This window comes from Notothenia rossii, assembly GCF_949606895.1.
Source record: "Notothenia rossii genome assembly, chromosome: 9".
NCBI lineage: Eukaryota > Metazoa > Chordata > Actinopteri > Perciformes > Nototheniidae > Notothenia > Notothenia rossii.
This window is the reverse complement of record NC_136907.1, coordinates 1,463,568-1,478,730: the sequence shown is the minus strand read 5'-3', so window position 1 is coordinate 1,478,730 and position 15,163 is coordinate 1,463,568. Positions and strand designations below refer to the sequence as shown.

The 15,163-nt window shown below is 43.0% G+C and overlaps 3 protein-coding genes across 3 annotated transcripts; 1 reads left to right on the top strand and 2 right to left on the bottom strand.

The window, feature by feature from the left end:
- Window positions 1-3,692: 3,692 nt before the first annotated feature.
- LOC307017677 (olfactory receptor 8G17-like) lies at window positions 3,693-5,057 on the bottom strand (the record flags this gene model as incomplete). The annotated part of the gene is made up of 1 exon (XM_079647368.1): window positions 3,693-5,057. Exon 1 carries the CDS (start codon window positions 4,635-4,637, stop codon window positions 3,693-3,695), a length of 945 nt encoding a protein of 314 aa, XP_079503494.1. The 5' UTR covers window positions 4,638-5,057.
- A 1,127-nt stretch (window positions 5,058-6,184) lies between these two features.
- Window positions 6,185-15,163, top strand: LOC307018403 (uncharacterized protein; the record flags this gene model as incomplete). Its single annotated transcript, XM_079648634.1, has 3 exons — window positions 6,185-6,371; window positions 6,461-7,422; window positions 14,207-15,163. The coding sequence occupies exons 2-3, from the start codon at window positions 6,478-6,480 to the stop codon at window positions 15,161-15,163; spliced, it is 1,902 nt and encodes a 633-aa protein (XP_079504760.1). The 5' UTR covers window positions 6,185-6,371; window positions 6,461-6,477.
- Window positions 9,035-11,227, bottom strand: LOC307017678 (uncharacterized protein). Its single transcript, XM_079647369.1, has 2 exons — window positions 9,261-11,227; window positions 9,035-9,169 (listed from the first exon to the last, which is right to left on the bottom strand). Exon 1 carries the CDS (start codon window positions 10,292-10,294, stop codon window positions 9,542-9,544), a length of 753 nt encoding a protein of 250 aa, XP_079503495.1. The 5' UTR covers window positions 10,295-11,227; the 3' UTR covers window positions 9,035-9,169; window positions 9,261-9,541.

The window sequence follows — 15,163 nt, the reverse complement described above, 5'->3', positions numbered from 1 at the left end:
GGGAACTCAAAGGGCTTCACAGAAACAATACTATCTCCCCATGAACACTTAATACCACATACATAAAATAAGAATAAAATAAAATACAGTTCAAAGCTCAAGTAAAAAGGTCTTGAGTTTGCTCTCTCTATAATGAGTCTTTAGAGTCTAACAGAGACGGATGATGAGTTGCCGTGTGTGTCTCACCTGTCTCACCTGTCTCACCTGGAGCTCCTGCAGAGAGCCGGCGCCGCGATGCCTTTTATAATCTGAAACACTGTCGCTGCAAACTCAACAGCTTTCATTAAAGATCAAACACGGTATCACGGCAAGACGTGAACATGTGACGATTCACCACGCTGGGAGAGGGGAAGATGTCACGATTTCGTCCCTTCAAACGTGAAAGTTACACGGTATTGTTAACCAGTGGAGAAATACCCGGAAATGCCAAGCACATGCTACCCCGACGGTCGGATGTTATTGTCAGTATTAATATAATAATGATTTATTTTTTAATAGTCACACTCGATTACGCCGATTTTCTTGTTGCCCCAGCTGGTCGATACCTCTTTTAGCAGAAACAAAGGCTACATGAATGTATTCAATCGATGTTAATCCATGCGTGTGGATGTGGAATTAACGGATGTGACTTTGTGCGATTGCGTTAACAGACAAAAGCTTCGGTTCATCTTAATTTACAAACTCTTCAACTAGTAGTTATATTTCAAAACATGTTAGAAGGCCTGACAAAATACTTTAATGCAAATTAAAATGTAAATGTGAAGGAATGTGTCCATCCATCCATCTTCTCCCGCTTATCCGTGGTCGGGTCGCGGAGGTATCAGTTCCAGCAGAGAGCCCCAAACGTTCCTTTCCCCTCATCAACCAGCTCTGACTGGGGGGTCCCAAGGCGCTCCCAGGCCAGCGAAGAGATGTAATCCCTCCACCTGGTCCTAGGTCTACCCCTCGGTCTCTTTCCAGCTGGACGTGCCTGGAACACCTCCCTAGGGAGGCGCCCAGGTGGCATCCTAACTAGGTGCCCGAACCACCTCAACTGGCTCCTTTCGACACGAAGGAGGAGCGGTTCAACTCCGAGTCCCTCCCGGATGACTGAACCTCTCACCTTATCCCTAAGGGAGACACCAGCCACACTGCGGAGAAAACCCATCTCGGCCGCTTGTACCCGCGATCTCGTTCTTTGGGTCAGGACCCATCCTTCATGACCATAGGTGAGGGTAGGATGAAAATGGCCCGGTAGACAGAGAGCTTTGCCTTCTGGTTCAGCTCCCTTTTCATCACAACGGTGCGGTAAAGAGACTGCAGTACCGCTCCCGCTGCTCCGATTCTCCGACCCATCTCACGCTCCATTGTTCCCTCACTCGAGAACAAGACCCCGAGATACTTGAACTCCTTCACTTGGGGTAAGGACTCATTCCCTACTTGGAGTGGACAGTCCATCGGTTTCCTGCTGAGAACCATGGCCTCAGATTTGGAGGTGCTGATCCTCATCCCAGCCGCTTCACACTCGGTTGCGAACCGATCCAGTGAGTGCTGAAGGTCGCAGACCGATGAAGCCATCAGAACCACATCATCTGCAAAAAGCAGTGGTGCAATCCTTAGTCCACCGAACTGCAGACCCCCTCCCGCACGACTATGCCTCGAAATCCGATCCATGTATATTACAAACAGGATTGGTGACAAAGCGCAGCCCTGGCGGAGGCCAACCCTCACCGGAAATGGGTCCGACTTACTGCCGAGGACCCGGACACAGCTCTCGCTTTGGGAGTACAGAGATTGGATGGCCCTGAGTAGAGACCCCCTCACCCCATACTCCCGCAGCACCTCCCACAGTGACTCCCTGGGAACCCGGTCATACGCCTTCTCCAAGTCTACAAAACACATGTAGACCAGATGAGCGTACTCCCAGGCCCCCTCCAGGATCCTTGCGAGAGTAAAAAGCTGATCCGTCGTTCCACGACCAGGACGGAATCCACATTGTTCCTCCTCAATCTGAGGTTCGACAATCGGCCTGACCCTCCTTTCGAGCCCTAGATAATCATTTATAAATGTTAGAGACCACACCTGATGATATGATTGCTTGCTTGAGGCGCTGGTCCTCTTCCATACATGAAGCAGGCCTGGCTCCCTCCTTACATTTTGTACTAATAATAGATGCTAGTTGTGCATATGATAGAAAAGATGAGCCTGAGAGACCATACTGATTTTTGAGTTTTGATGTAAGTCATGTAAAGGTTTGGATATTTGTTTTAAACTTCTGTGAATATTGTAAGTTTAAAAGGTGGATATTAATTCTAGTTTAATGTAAGTATTAAAAAGACTATTCATATTACCTTACGTTATTATTGGTGGTTAAAACACCATTGTTATATTTGAAGCTAATATGAAAGAGGGGGTGGTTAGACCTGGGAATCACAATGATGATTAATAACAAGGGCCCCTGCCTCAACAAACCAATCTAGCCCCAACTCCAATTTGTGGAAATGGCGTCACACAAAACAAATGTAAAAAAAACACGTTTAGTTGAAAGGGGAATGTTTATGGATTGTCTTCTGTTGGTTACGGATTAAGTTCTACATAACTTCATTACAACCAGTGTTTATTGACAATGACCAGAACTTTGAGTAGCAGGAAAAGGGAGCCCTCAGTCCTGCTTCCAGAAAGGCTTTGAAGATTAAGTATTTCTTATCTCATGCTTATTTGGAAAGGTTTGGACTACTCTTCAAGTACTATTATAAATAAAGATTATTATTAGGATCGCGATTCTTGGTGAGGCAAAGTATGACCTACCAAATCTATCTGTTACATCTGATATGGATTTTACAAACAGAAGACACAACAATTATTGATATTCATTTATTATATTTCTAATAACTGAAGACGTACCATGAACAGAGATTCAGAACAGAATAAAGCTGCAGAGTTCACCATTGTAACAATTACAAACAACAAACAAATCATTGTATAAAAGCACACATTTTTTAGAAGTTTATTTTGCTTCTAAACAAATAGAAACACAGATTACAGAAGCATAACAGGCGTCACCATTTCAAATAACCATCATTTAACTTGAATCAATAATCATTATATTTGATGAATGACAATATATACCGTTTACATATTATTCATAATTCATGTTTTTTCATCATTAGTTTGTGTAATGTGAAACACAAATTGTATTTGATCATACCTGATAATACGTTATGACAAATGTGAGCTGCTGTCACATTACACATTGTGTATACAATATTAAGTATTAGTACCAAATCATTTCTAAAGCATAATTTAACATAACATACATTGGTGGACCTGAAACTATTTATTAACAATCAATAATGTTTGGTCAGTTTTGATGTTTTAGCGAATATAATTAACCATTTACGATATTATAACCATTAAGAGTTGCATCTTTATAAAAGCCATCCAGATATTGTTATGCAATACAATTCCATGAGGTTAACACATCATTTCGTATTTAGTATATTATATGTTCAAAAATGACCATAAATTAAAGCATTACTCAAATAAACAAGTAAACTAAATATGAAACACAGTTTGATTGACTATTCATTTTTTAACAGTAACGTTAAGTTAGGTGTGGCCAATCCATGTATATGCTTACAAACACAGACAAGCACACTGCTTCTATATACATGCACGTATATTTAGTTTGGTTCTGTTCATTTGTATTGGAATTAAAATGACGGTAAAACCTTTTTATGCTGAAATAATTGTGACAGGAATTTTCGTATCTCTTTGGACTGAACCCCATAAATAACAGGGTTCAGGCTGCCGGGGATGATGTGGAATAAAATGGCAGCTAGTTTTCTGTAGTCTGAGTACTGAGGGAAGCGATGCAGGACGATAATAAGCATTCCACTCAATAACATAATTAGATATACAGAAAGATGAGTGCTGCAGGTCTTCAGGGCTTTACTGTTCAAAGACTTGTTTTTATTCATCAGACAGACCACAGTGATCTTACTGTAGGTGATAACCATGCTGCCGATTGAAGCTGTGAACAGAACTACAGTGAACGTGAGGCCGTAGACATTATTAATGAACACACTCTCACAGGACAGTTTGAACAGAGAGGCATTGTCACAAAAAGGATTTGTGATCATAGTCCTGCATCGGTTCAGTCGTACGGTCAGACCGAGCAGAATCCCGACCGTAACCAAGGCCACTCCCCAGGCAGAAACTGTCAGCTTGACCACCATCTTGTTTGTCATTATGGCAGCATAGCGCAGGGGATTACAGATAGCTACATATCTGTCAAAAGCCATAATCATGAGCACAGTGTGAGCGGTGGTACCAAACATATGTGTAGTAAAAGCTTGCACCACACACTCTGGATAACTGATGAGGCGTTCAGAGGGAGGCCGCAGTATATCTATGAGCAAACGAGGAACCATGATAGAGTTTCCAAGAATATCATTAAAAGGCAGGTTGCAGAAAAGGAGATACATGGGCTGGTGAAGGTTCTTATCAATGAAAATCAGAATTACAATGCCAATGTTAACCAACATAATAATAAGGTATGAAAAAAAGAAAAAGAAAAAAACAGGGTACATTGATGTTTGTGTAACTTTTAGCCCCTCCAGCTGGAGGGTGAAGCTGTTGAAAGTGTAGTTTTCCATCAACTTGAAGAAAGAAAACACAAAAAAGGGGGATACTGATAAGTCACAATAGTTATTAGATCTATTCAATGCAAGTCAGACCATTTCAAATGTAAATCCGGGAGAAACTTAAAGCATTATATTACCTTTAATATAATTCCCGTGTCTGAAGTCACCAAACAGCAACCCTTCTTCTGACAGAAGACTACAACCTCCGACTCAACTTTTAAAGAGAAGTTCTGCAGTCATATTGTGGGTGATGTAACCTCAAGGGATCAAGCTGACATCAGGATAGTTCAGGGGTCGATCTAGACAAATATTCATGGTGTGGCCAGAGGGTGGCAGGAGAATTTCAGTGGCACCCAACCGGGGGCTTGTGAGTATCCCCACACCCGCGTCGCCTCACACCTTGGGCAACTCTGGAGAAGAAATAGAGTCCAATCCCTATCAAGGAGTATGGGTCCAGAGCTGACGCTGGGCTTAGCAGTTAAATTAGCATCAATTAAATTATATATATTTACATTTTTTTAATATTTTTAAAAGGTTGTTTTTTCAGAATATAAACACAAGTTTGTTTAATGTTGTAAAAGAGTAATCACTACCAAAATCTGGTTCAGGGTCTTATTATTATGATATAAAGGCTGTTTCAGAATCTCAGGCCTAACGCAACTGCTTCACTTCAATGTTGTGCTTCAATCCTGCCAACTGATATTAAATAAATAAACAGAAATAATCAACTTTTATTTTGCATTTCAAAGTTAAATCCATCAAAGTGATGTATTTCAGATACAAATGAAGTAATGCCTCATATCACAGCATATCATACAAAGTCTTATCAGGGTATAGTGTCCCGTTGCTATGCACTGTAACTATGACATATTATTTCATAAATAAAAGAACTTGGTTAATACCATTTTATATGATATATACTTCACATCAGAAAATCAGAAAAACATACACAGGTTTAGTGTCTACTATGTGTATATTATTATGTGTATGATTACCATCACTATGGACACATGGGTGATGCTGCGAGTCACCTGTTAGTAAGTGACAGCTGACTTCCAGGTACAAGCCTCCAGTGCACTGAATAAAAGTGCTGCAGCTTTTACAAGTTGGGTCTCAGGTGGACGGGGTGCAACAAGAGAATGCTTACACCCCGCTGCAGCTGGAGATGGTAGGTGTGTGAATGGACCTCAGCAATATGAAGCTATTCTTGAATCCTTTATTTGCATTGTACAAAGTCCTTCATGTAGGGGGCGATTCAATCTGCTCTTAAGACATCAAAATAAGATTTGGAAAAGCTTTAATATTAATATGCAATACTCCAGGTAAGATATTGATCCTGATTACAGGCTGAGGACTAATGACATGTGATGAAATATGTTGCCGTGTATTCATCTTCATCAGTAAATGCTTCTAACCTGTGTTGTGTGTCTGAATGGGCATCCATGGGATCAGGTTAGGGTTAGGGTTAGCTGCAGAAACACTGAATTATTGTGACAATTGTGAAGAAACTGAAATGTTTCTGATGAAGACGAGAGTAGAGTGTGTAATAAGAAGAGTATACATATATCAACATTGTAATATGATGTCAGATTCAGTGTTGTATTGTCCTGTTGTTTAATGTCTGCATTACAATAACGTGATGTCTCTTTTCTAGCTTCTACCTATTAAGTCATTGTGTCCACATGACTGATTGTTTACGCTGAAAGCTGCAATAGTTAACCGTACAATATGCAAAGTTGATATAAGGTATGTGTTCATATATATCCAATGTATTTCATGTACATGTCGCTCAGCCCATTCCTGTTTGCCTTGTAAAACCTTTTTGTTGTTATCAGAAACTTTGCAGGGACAAATGCAGTTTTACATAGACATGGAAAACTTGACTCTGAATGAGGACATTCTCCTCCTGGAGGGGTTGAAGGTCTCCCCCCAGTCCACCATCCCTTCCTTCATCTTCCTCCTCTTCATCTACATCTTTGCTCTGGTGTCTAACATCACGCTGGTGGTGGTGATCTGTACGAGCAGCAGCCTGCACCAGCCCATGTACCTGCTGTTCTGCAACATGAGTATTAATGACATTTTTGGGGCTACGATTGTAACACCGCATGTTCTCCGTGACATTTTCATTCCTCACCCAGAGCGCTACATCCATTACATCGACTGCGCCTTCCAGGCCTTCTGTGTTCACCTCTATGCGGGCACCTCTCACACCGTGCTCATGATCATGGCGTTCGACCGCTACGTGGCCATCTGCAACCCTCTGCGCTACGCCGCCATCATGACCCACAGGATGGTGCTGGGTCTGTCGGTGTGGGCGTGGGCGACCACATTCATTGGCGTCACGATCCTCATCGGCCTCAGCGTGCGTCTGTCTCGCTGCAGGAGGGTGATACCCAACCCGTTCTGCGACAACGCCTCCTTGTTCAAGCTGTCCTGTGAGAGCGTGCTCATCAACAACATCTACGGCCTCGGATACACCGTGGTCCTGCTGGGATCCTCCATGGGCAGCGTCACGCTCACCTACCTGAGGATCGCCATGGTGTGTCTGCGCAGTAAGAACAAGGCTCTGAACAGCAAGGCGCTGCAGACCTGCGCCACTCACCTGGCCGTCTACGTCTTCATGCTGGCGTCCGCCCTCATCATCATCACCCTGCACCGCTTCCCTCAGATGTCGGACTACAGGAAGGTGGTGTCTGTTTTGTGTGAAGCCACTTTGCCTGCTTTCAACGCCGTCATCTATGGGCTGCAGATAACACAGATAAAGCAGAGGATAGCCACTTTGTTTCACAGCGGACGTGTGCTTCAAATGAAATAAACTGATAACGCTTCTGCAGGAATCATGTTGAAAGGGCACTGTTGTTGTAAATAAAATATTTTTCATAAAGGTGTTGAAAGATGAATAGGGTTGTCACCATCAATACACCTTGTCAGTCATGGAAACATTTTTCAGAGAATCATGCATATTAATAAACAGCACCATTTAAAAAAACGAGATGTGTCAGGAAAGTGAATGCATTATCAAAGTGACAAGATGAAATCAGCCAAGTTAAGAGATATTGGATTAACATGTAGTTGAGTAACAGATTTGCAGAGTTTAAAAAAATATCTATTAAGAACGATTAATTATATTGACCATACTCTGGGGAAATTGCCTTTTTCATTTCATCTTAGCTACAATTTATTCTTTTGAAGAAGCCATGTTTGGTTGTCAAACATTTTCAGGATTGTGTAATGATGTACACCATGACGGTTCTGTCAGAAGGTTTCAGCAAATGCAGAAAAACAAAACACTAAACGATATCTTCAAGTTCCCAGCTAAGTCCTTCAGTGAAAGCATCAAGTGTAGAAAATCCTGCATTCAAAACTTAATTTAAAGTAAAGTTAAACTACTATAGGTAGTACATTATTAGCATTATCAAATATTTCTTGATAGTAACCCATTTCAGAATAATATATGTTATAAAACTACCACTATTTAAATGTTTGACGCATTAGGTAAAGGTGCTTTGTTCATCAGTTTAATGTTGCAGATGCACAAAATATGTAAAATGACATAATGACTTTTAAAGGGCCTTGATTGCACTCACACACCCTTTCCAATAGTGTACAATTGTGTTTAATGCTGACGTGCACACCCAGAACCACTTATATCTGCATATCCATGAAAATCCATATCCATGTACAATTGTACTTGTGTATGTATATATATATATATATATATATATATATATATATATATATATATATATATATATTGCAGGCCTATATTGAATTGTATAAACTAATGGTATTTCTTTTTCGGATTATGTCATAAAATGATCTGTGTCAAACAAACGTGTATGATTCTTAAACGTTTAGTTAAGTGTAATAATTTCCACATATTAACACCACTTTATGATTTCTGAAATGAAATGCTAACGTTAGGCTATAAACCCAGCGAGACATTTTTGGTTCTAAAAACATTCTGAGAATGTTACAGTCATTGTTCTAAGAAGTTTTTCAGCGGGAAGTTTTTGTTTGGTTGCCAGAACGTTCTTCTGAAAGGTAGGATAACGTTCTCTAAAAACATTCTCTAAATGTTTTTTGATAACATTGTTAGAACATTATGTCCTCCTGTTCTTAAAACATTTTCAGCTGCAAGTTAGATCTTTTTTGTTGCCAGAATGTTATTATTTTAGAGAAGGATAACATGCTTTATGTTACAAAAAGTATGCAAATGTTCTGTGGTAACAATTTACTAAAATATGTTTACATTATTTGAACATAAAGACATAATATTCCTGTAATTGATCAACTCAAAATTCCTGGGTGGACTGACCCCTGTGGTCATTAGGATGATTATGATAGTTTACTTAACTATTGGAATTTGACTATTAACACATGTAAAAGGATGACTCGGAATCAGCTGGTGAAAGTAACATTTGTTTATTAGAAAAGGGGAGCTGGGAGTGGAGGTTGGTTATGGCGGCAGTGGGAAACAGTTGTTCCAGGGTGGGTAGAGAGGCCTGGCTGGTCTTGGGAGTGTGGAAGGCCTTGGATTCCTCCTGGGAGAGACACACAAATGAGTGTGAGGCAAAAGCAGGCAAAGTTGTCAAAGAATATGCTGGCAAAAAGCTAGAGCGGCACGCAACAAACCGTTCACGGCAACAATCCGGCAGGGAACGAGTGCAGGCTGCAGGCTTTCATAGTGTGGCTGACGAGCAGGTTGCAGGTGTGGTTACATCACATTACATTTAGCTGAGGCTTTTATCCAAAGCGACTTACAATAAGTGCATTCGACCAGGAAGATACAACCTTGAAGAAAACAGAATCATATAAGTACATCAGGTTTCATAGAGCCAAACATTTCAAGTGCTACTCAACTGGCTTTAGATAAGCCAGCCCTTTATTAGTATATAAGTGCTTTGTTAGTAATTCTATCTCTGGAAGTGGAGTCCAAAGAGATGAGTTTTCAGTCTGAAGAAGATGTGTAAGCTTTCTGCTGTCCTGATTTCAATGGGGAGCTCATTCCACCATTTTGGAGCCAGGATAGCAAACCCACGTGTTTCTGCTGATGGGAACTTGGGTCCCCCTCGCAGTGCGGGTGCAGCGAGCTGTTTGGCTGATGCAGAGCGGAGTGCACGTGCTGGGGTGTACGGTTTAACCATGTCCTGGATGTAGGAAGGGCCAGATCCATTCACAGCATGGTACGCAAGTACCAGTGTCTTGAAGTGGATTCTAGCAGTTACTGGAAGCCAGTGAAGGGAGCGGAGGAGCGGAGTGGTGTGGGAACATTTAGGAAGGTTGAAGACCAGACGAGCCGCTGCATTCTGGATGAGCTGCAGAGGTCGGATGGCACATGCAGGTAGACCAGCCAAGAGGGAGTTGCAGTAGTCTAGGCGTGAGATGAAGAGAGCCTGGACCAGAACCTGCGTCTCTTTCTGGGTCAGCTGGGGACGTATCCTCCTGATGTTGTAAAGAGTGTATCTGCAGCAGCGGGTTGTAGCAGAGATGTTTGCAGTGAAGGACAGTTTGTTATCTAGGACCACACCCAGATTCCTTGCAGTCTGAGTCGGGGAAACAACAGAGGGGCCGATGTTGATTGTTAGGTCAAGAGTGGGACAATCTTTTCCCGGAAGGAAAAGCAGTTCAGTCTTGTCAAGGTTGAGCTTGAGGTGGTGAGCAGACATCCACTGAGAGATGTCTGCTAGGCAAGCAGAGATGCGTGCGACGACCTGGGTCTCTGAGCGGGGAAAGGACAGAATTAGTTGGGTGTCGTCAGCGTAGCAGTGGTATGAAAAACCATGCGGGCTAATGACAGACCCGAGCGAGTTTGGAGAAGAGGAGGGGACCGAGAACAGAGCCCTGAGGGACCCCTGTAGTTAATTGACAAGGCTCGGACTCGGACCTTCTCCAAGTTACCCTGTAGGTGTGGTCTTTGAGGTATGAGGTGAGGAGGGAAAATGCAGAGCCTGAAACTCCAAGTTCTTGGAGAGTGCAAAGGAGGATCTGATGGTTCACCGTGTCGAATGCAGCAGACAGGTCCAGAAGGATGATGACAGAGGAGAGGGAGGCTGCTTTAGCCGTGTGCAGTTCCTCAGAGACAGCAAGGAGAGCAGTTTCTGTTGAGTGACCTGCCTTGAAACCAGACTGGTGCGGATCCAGAAGGTTGTTCTGATGGAGATAACAGGAGAGTTGTTTAAAGACAGCGCGTTCAAGTGTTTTAGACAGGAACGGGAGGAGAGAGACAGGCCTGTAGTTCATAACATCAGACGGGTTGAGAGTGGGTTTCTTTAGGAGAGGGTTTACTCTTGCCTCCTTGAGACTGTTTGGAAAGGGACCAGAAGTTAGAGAAGTGTTGATGAAATGAGAAACGGTAGAATATCAGGAGCGATAGTCTGAAGGAGGTTTGAGGGGATAGGGTCCAGAGGACAGGTGGTAGGACGGGCAGAGGTAATGAGGGTAAGAACCTCACTTGGAGAGAGAGGGGAGAAGGAGGTCAGTGTGTGGTTGAAGGGAGGGTCTGGTGACCCAGAGGTGAAGGAGGTCAGTGTGTGGGGGAAGGGAGGGTCTGGTGACCCAGCGGTGAGTAAAGGTGAGTCAGAAAAAGAAGAGCGAATATCATCAACCTTTTTTTCAAAGTGGTTAACAAAGTCGCTTGACAGAAGTAAGGGGGAAGGGGCTTTGGGGGGGTCCAAGAGGGAGGAGGAGATGGAAAATAGTTTTTGGGGATTGGAATAGGAAGATTGGATCTTATCTTGAAAGAAAGTGCTTTTTGCCTGAGAAATGGAAGCAGAGAAAGAGGAGAGGAGAGCCTGATAGGTTAGGAGGTCGTCATGGTGTTTGGATTTCCACCGTTTCCGCTCTGCTGCCCGAAGGATGGTTCTATTAGCACGCAGTGCGTCATTCAGCCAGGGAGCCGGAGGGGACTGACGAGCCTGCCGAGATGTGAGAGGACAGAGAGAGTCCAGAGAGGATGAGAGAGTAGAGAGGAGAGAGAGAGTCCAGAGAAGATGAGAGAGGAGAGAGGAGAGAGAGAGTCCAGAGAGGATGAGAGAGGAGAGAGGAGAGTTTCTGCAGCAGAGTTTGGAGGCAGGAGTTGGAACGAGTCAGTGGAAGGGAGGGCTGAGAGCACCGATGAGGCAAAGGTAGAGGGGGAGAGGGAACGAAGGTTACGGCGGACAGGTGCAGAGTTAGAAGAGATTAGGTTTTTATGTTTGGAAAGGGTTAGAGAGAATGAAATGAAGAAGTGATCCGATGTGTGGAGCGGGTTTACAGAGAGGTTAGAAGTAGAGCAGTTCCTTGAGAATATGAGATCAAGGAAATTGCCAGCGTTATGAGTTGGTGGGGATGGAGACAGTGAGAAAGCAAAGGTGGTTATGTAGGTTGTAGGTTGTAGGTTGTAGGTGGTTAACAGAAATGTTAGTTTGTCTATCTTCCCTGTCTGGAGGTAACCTACAGGTCATCTACAGGTAACCCTAACCCTAACCCTAACCCTAACCCTAACCCTAACCCTGTCACAAAACGTGAAATAACAAAATAATCGTAACAAAACTTGACTATTTTTGGAGTAACGCTAGCCGCTGCCATGTTAACTGACACTCCTGGGTTGCCAGGTTTGCGCGCACGGCGCTATAATCACCCAATCACATTTAAAAAAAACTAAACGTAATATCTCAATACAAAAACGCAAATATTTAATTAAAAAAAGTCAAGTCCTTTCAAGTCTTCTTTCTCAAGCTTAAGTCAAGTCTCAAGTCATGAATACCAAGTCAAAGTCAAGTCAAGTCTTTATTAATGTTAGTCAAACAAGCCTGAAGTCCAAAAATATGCGACTCGAGTCGGACTCGAGTCAAGTCGGACTCGAGTCAAGTCATGTGACTCGAGTCCCCACCTCTGGTATTTACTGACTTATTTTATGCCGTAGAATTCTAACCTCTTCAGCTTGTGTTAACCACAGACCTTATGTCAGGTTAACAACCAAAACCAAAAACCATTGACCTACAGACCAGGGGACTGAAGGTGAAGAAATGCTGACTAATTTAAGGGTTTTAGGACTCATTCCTGCATCCTTACATTTATATTCAACAGGTAAGTTATATAAAAATGTAAACCTTGGTATAGCTGATATAAATAGGCCAGAACCTTTTTTCTTCCACCAGGCTGCAAACATGTTTGTTTCTGCTGTATAGGGTTGGGCATTTTAACATGGGGGTCTTTGGGGATTATCTCACTTTCAGAGCCCTAAAGTGACCATTTGAAGATCACAAGGCAGTGCTGGCTTTATTTATTAGAACCGGAGGTTGCTACTTGGTCAACACACGAGCAAACCCCAAGATATTTAGTCATATATGTCTTGGTCACCCTTCCTGCCAATATCTTGAATTAACCTTCGTTAGATACACATAATGAAGCTTCATTGTTGCCAAGTTACCATTGACCTGTCAACGCGCGATGCACCAAATAAAAGTCTTCACTTCTGGTCGGAGGTGGAGGCAGGACTGTGTCTGAGCAGCTGCTGTTAGAGATTGTGCTTATTTAATGAATGTACATTCACATATCCTTTATTCACTGTAGCAGCTTGTAGGATTTCTCTGTGTTCAAGCTTCCTTCGAATGTTGGTTTACTCCAATTTTAACCAGCTACAGTTTCAATTCTCATGTCTTGTTGGTGTGTTTCTTTCTGCCATCACTTTAATGCATTATAGGAGAATGTAAAGTGTTTCTTGGTTTCTCATAGCATTGCAAAATGACATTGAAAACTATTCAACAGGGATGTATCAGAGGAGGGATCCCTCCTCTGTTGCTGTTTCCTTTCACATTTTCTCCCCATTTCAAGGTTGTTATTGGAGTTTTTTCCTGATCTGATCTGAAACCTGTTCTATTTTGAGCTTAAAATTAACACTTTGTCTTTGCAGAACCAGTGCCTATGTTACTGTCAATAACTCTGCAAACATGTGTCTTTTGTAGTAACGAACTTCAGGAACAACTCTTCATTGTTTAACTTCATCCAAGATTGAAATACCATTTTAAATTAAACAATTTCAATTTAGGTGAATCAACCATTTAATGAACTGATGTAAATGTTGACTTTGTAGACATGGTGACATAATATGTTAAGTGTCTCTATTTCTGCAAAATAACAAAATGTATTCGTCCAATTTCCAATATCCCATTTAAAGGTTTTTATTGGAGTTTTGCACTGATCTGAAACCTGTTCTATGTTGAGCTTAAAATGAACACTTTGTCTTTACAGAATCAGTGCATATGTTACTGTCAATACCTAACGACCTTCAGGAACAACTCTTCATCCTTTAACTTCATCCAAGATTGAAATACCATTTAAAATGGTCTTTTTTCAATCTAGGTGAATCAACCATTTAATGAACTGATGTAGATGTTGACTTTGTACACTTGGTGAGTTAATATGTTAAGTGCTTCTGTTTCTGCAAAAAACACAATGTATGCGTCTTACTTACAGCGAGTCGTTGCGATGTGATGTGGGCATATTTAGAATCATTGTATTCACTTTATTAAGACTTTTTTTAAAGATCTTCAGCTACGTGTCTTTAACATATAAAAGTCTGTATTGCTACAGGATAGAAAGCTATGGAAAACAGCACTTTTGGTAAAGATGTCCTGATCCTAGAGGGGTTCAATATCCCCTCCCAGTCTTATATTCCTTGCTTCATCCTCCTCCTAATCGTATACATCTTCATCATGGTGTCCAACATCGGCTTGGTGGTGCTGATCTTAAGGAGCAGCGGCCTCCACCAGCCCATGTACCTCCTGCTGTGCAACATGAGCATCAACGATGTGTTCGGGCCCACCATCATCATCCCTCATGTTCTGCGGGACCTCCTGACTCCGGACTCGCAGCGGGTCATCCGGTACATGGACTGCGTTGTCCAGGCCTTCTGCATCCACCTCCACGCCAGCGCCTCTCACACCGTGCTCATGATCATGGCGTTCGATCGCTACGTGGCCATCTGCAACCCTCTGCGCTACGCCACCATCATGACCCACAGGATGGTGCTGGTTCTGTCCGTGTGGGCGTGGGTGATCCCTCTCCTCATGGTGGGGATCCTCATCGGCCTCAGTGTGCGTCTGTCTCGCTGCAGGTGGAATATTCTCCACTTCTCCTGCAATAATGCCTCCTTGTTCAAGCTGTCCTGTGAGAGCGTGCTCATCAACAACATCTACGGCCTCGGATACACCGTGGTCCTGCTGGGCTCGTCCATCGGCAGCGTCACGCTCACCTACCTGAGGATCGCCATGGTGTGTCTGCGCAGTAAGAACAAGACTCTGAACAGCAAAGCGCTGCAGACCTGCGCCACTCACCTGGCCGTCTACGCCATCCTGCTAGTGTCCGGCTTCATCATCGTGATTCTGCACCGCTTCCCTCAGCTGGCGGCCCACAGGAAGGTGGCGTCCGTCATGGGACACGTGGTGCTGCCCGCCTTGAACGCTCTGATCTACGGCCTGCAGATCAAAGAGGTCCGGCAGAGGGTTATGGCTCTGTTTCATAAGAGTAAAGTCGCTTCAATGGATGCTAAATGA

Excerpts from the sequence above, each read along its gene's own strand:
- LOC307017678 (XM_079647369.1), bottom strand. The coding sequence starts at position 10,294 with ATGTCTGCTCACCACCTCAAGCTCAACCTTGACAAGACTGAACTGCTT.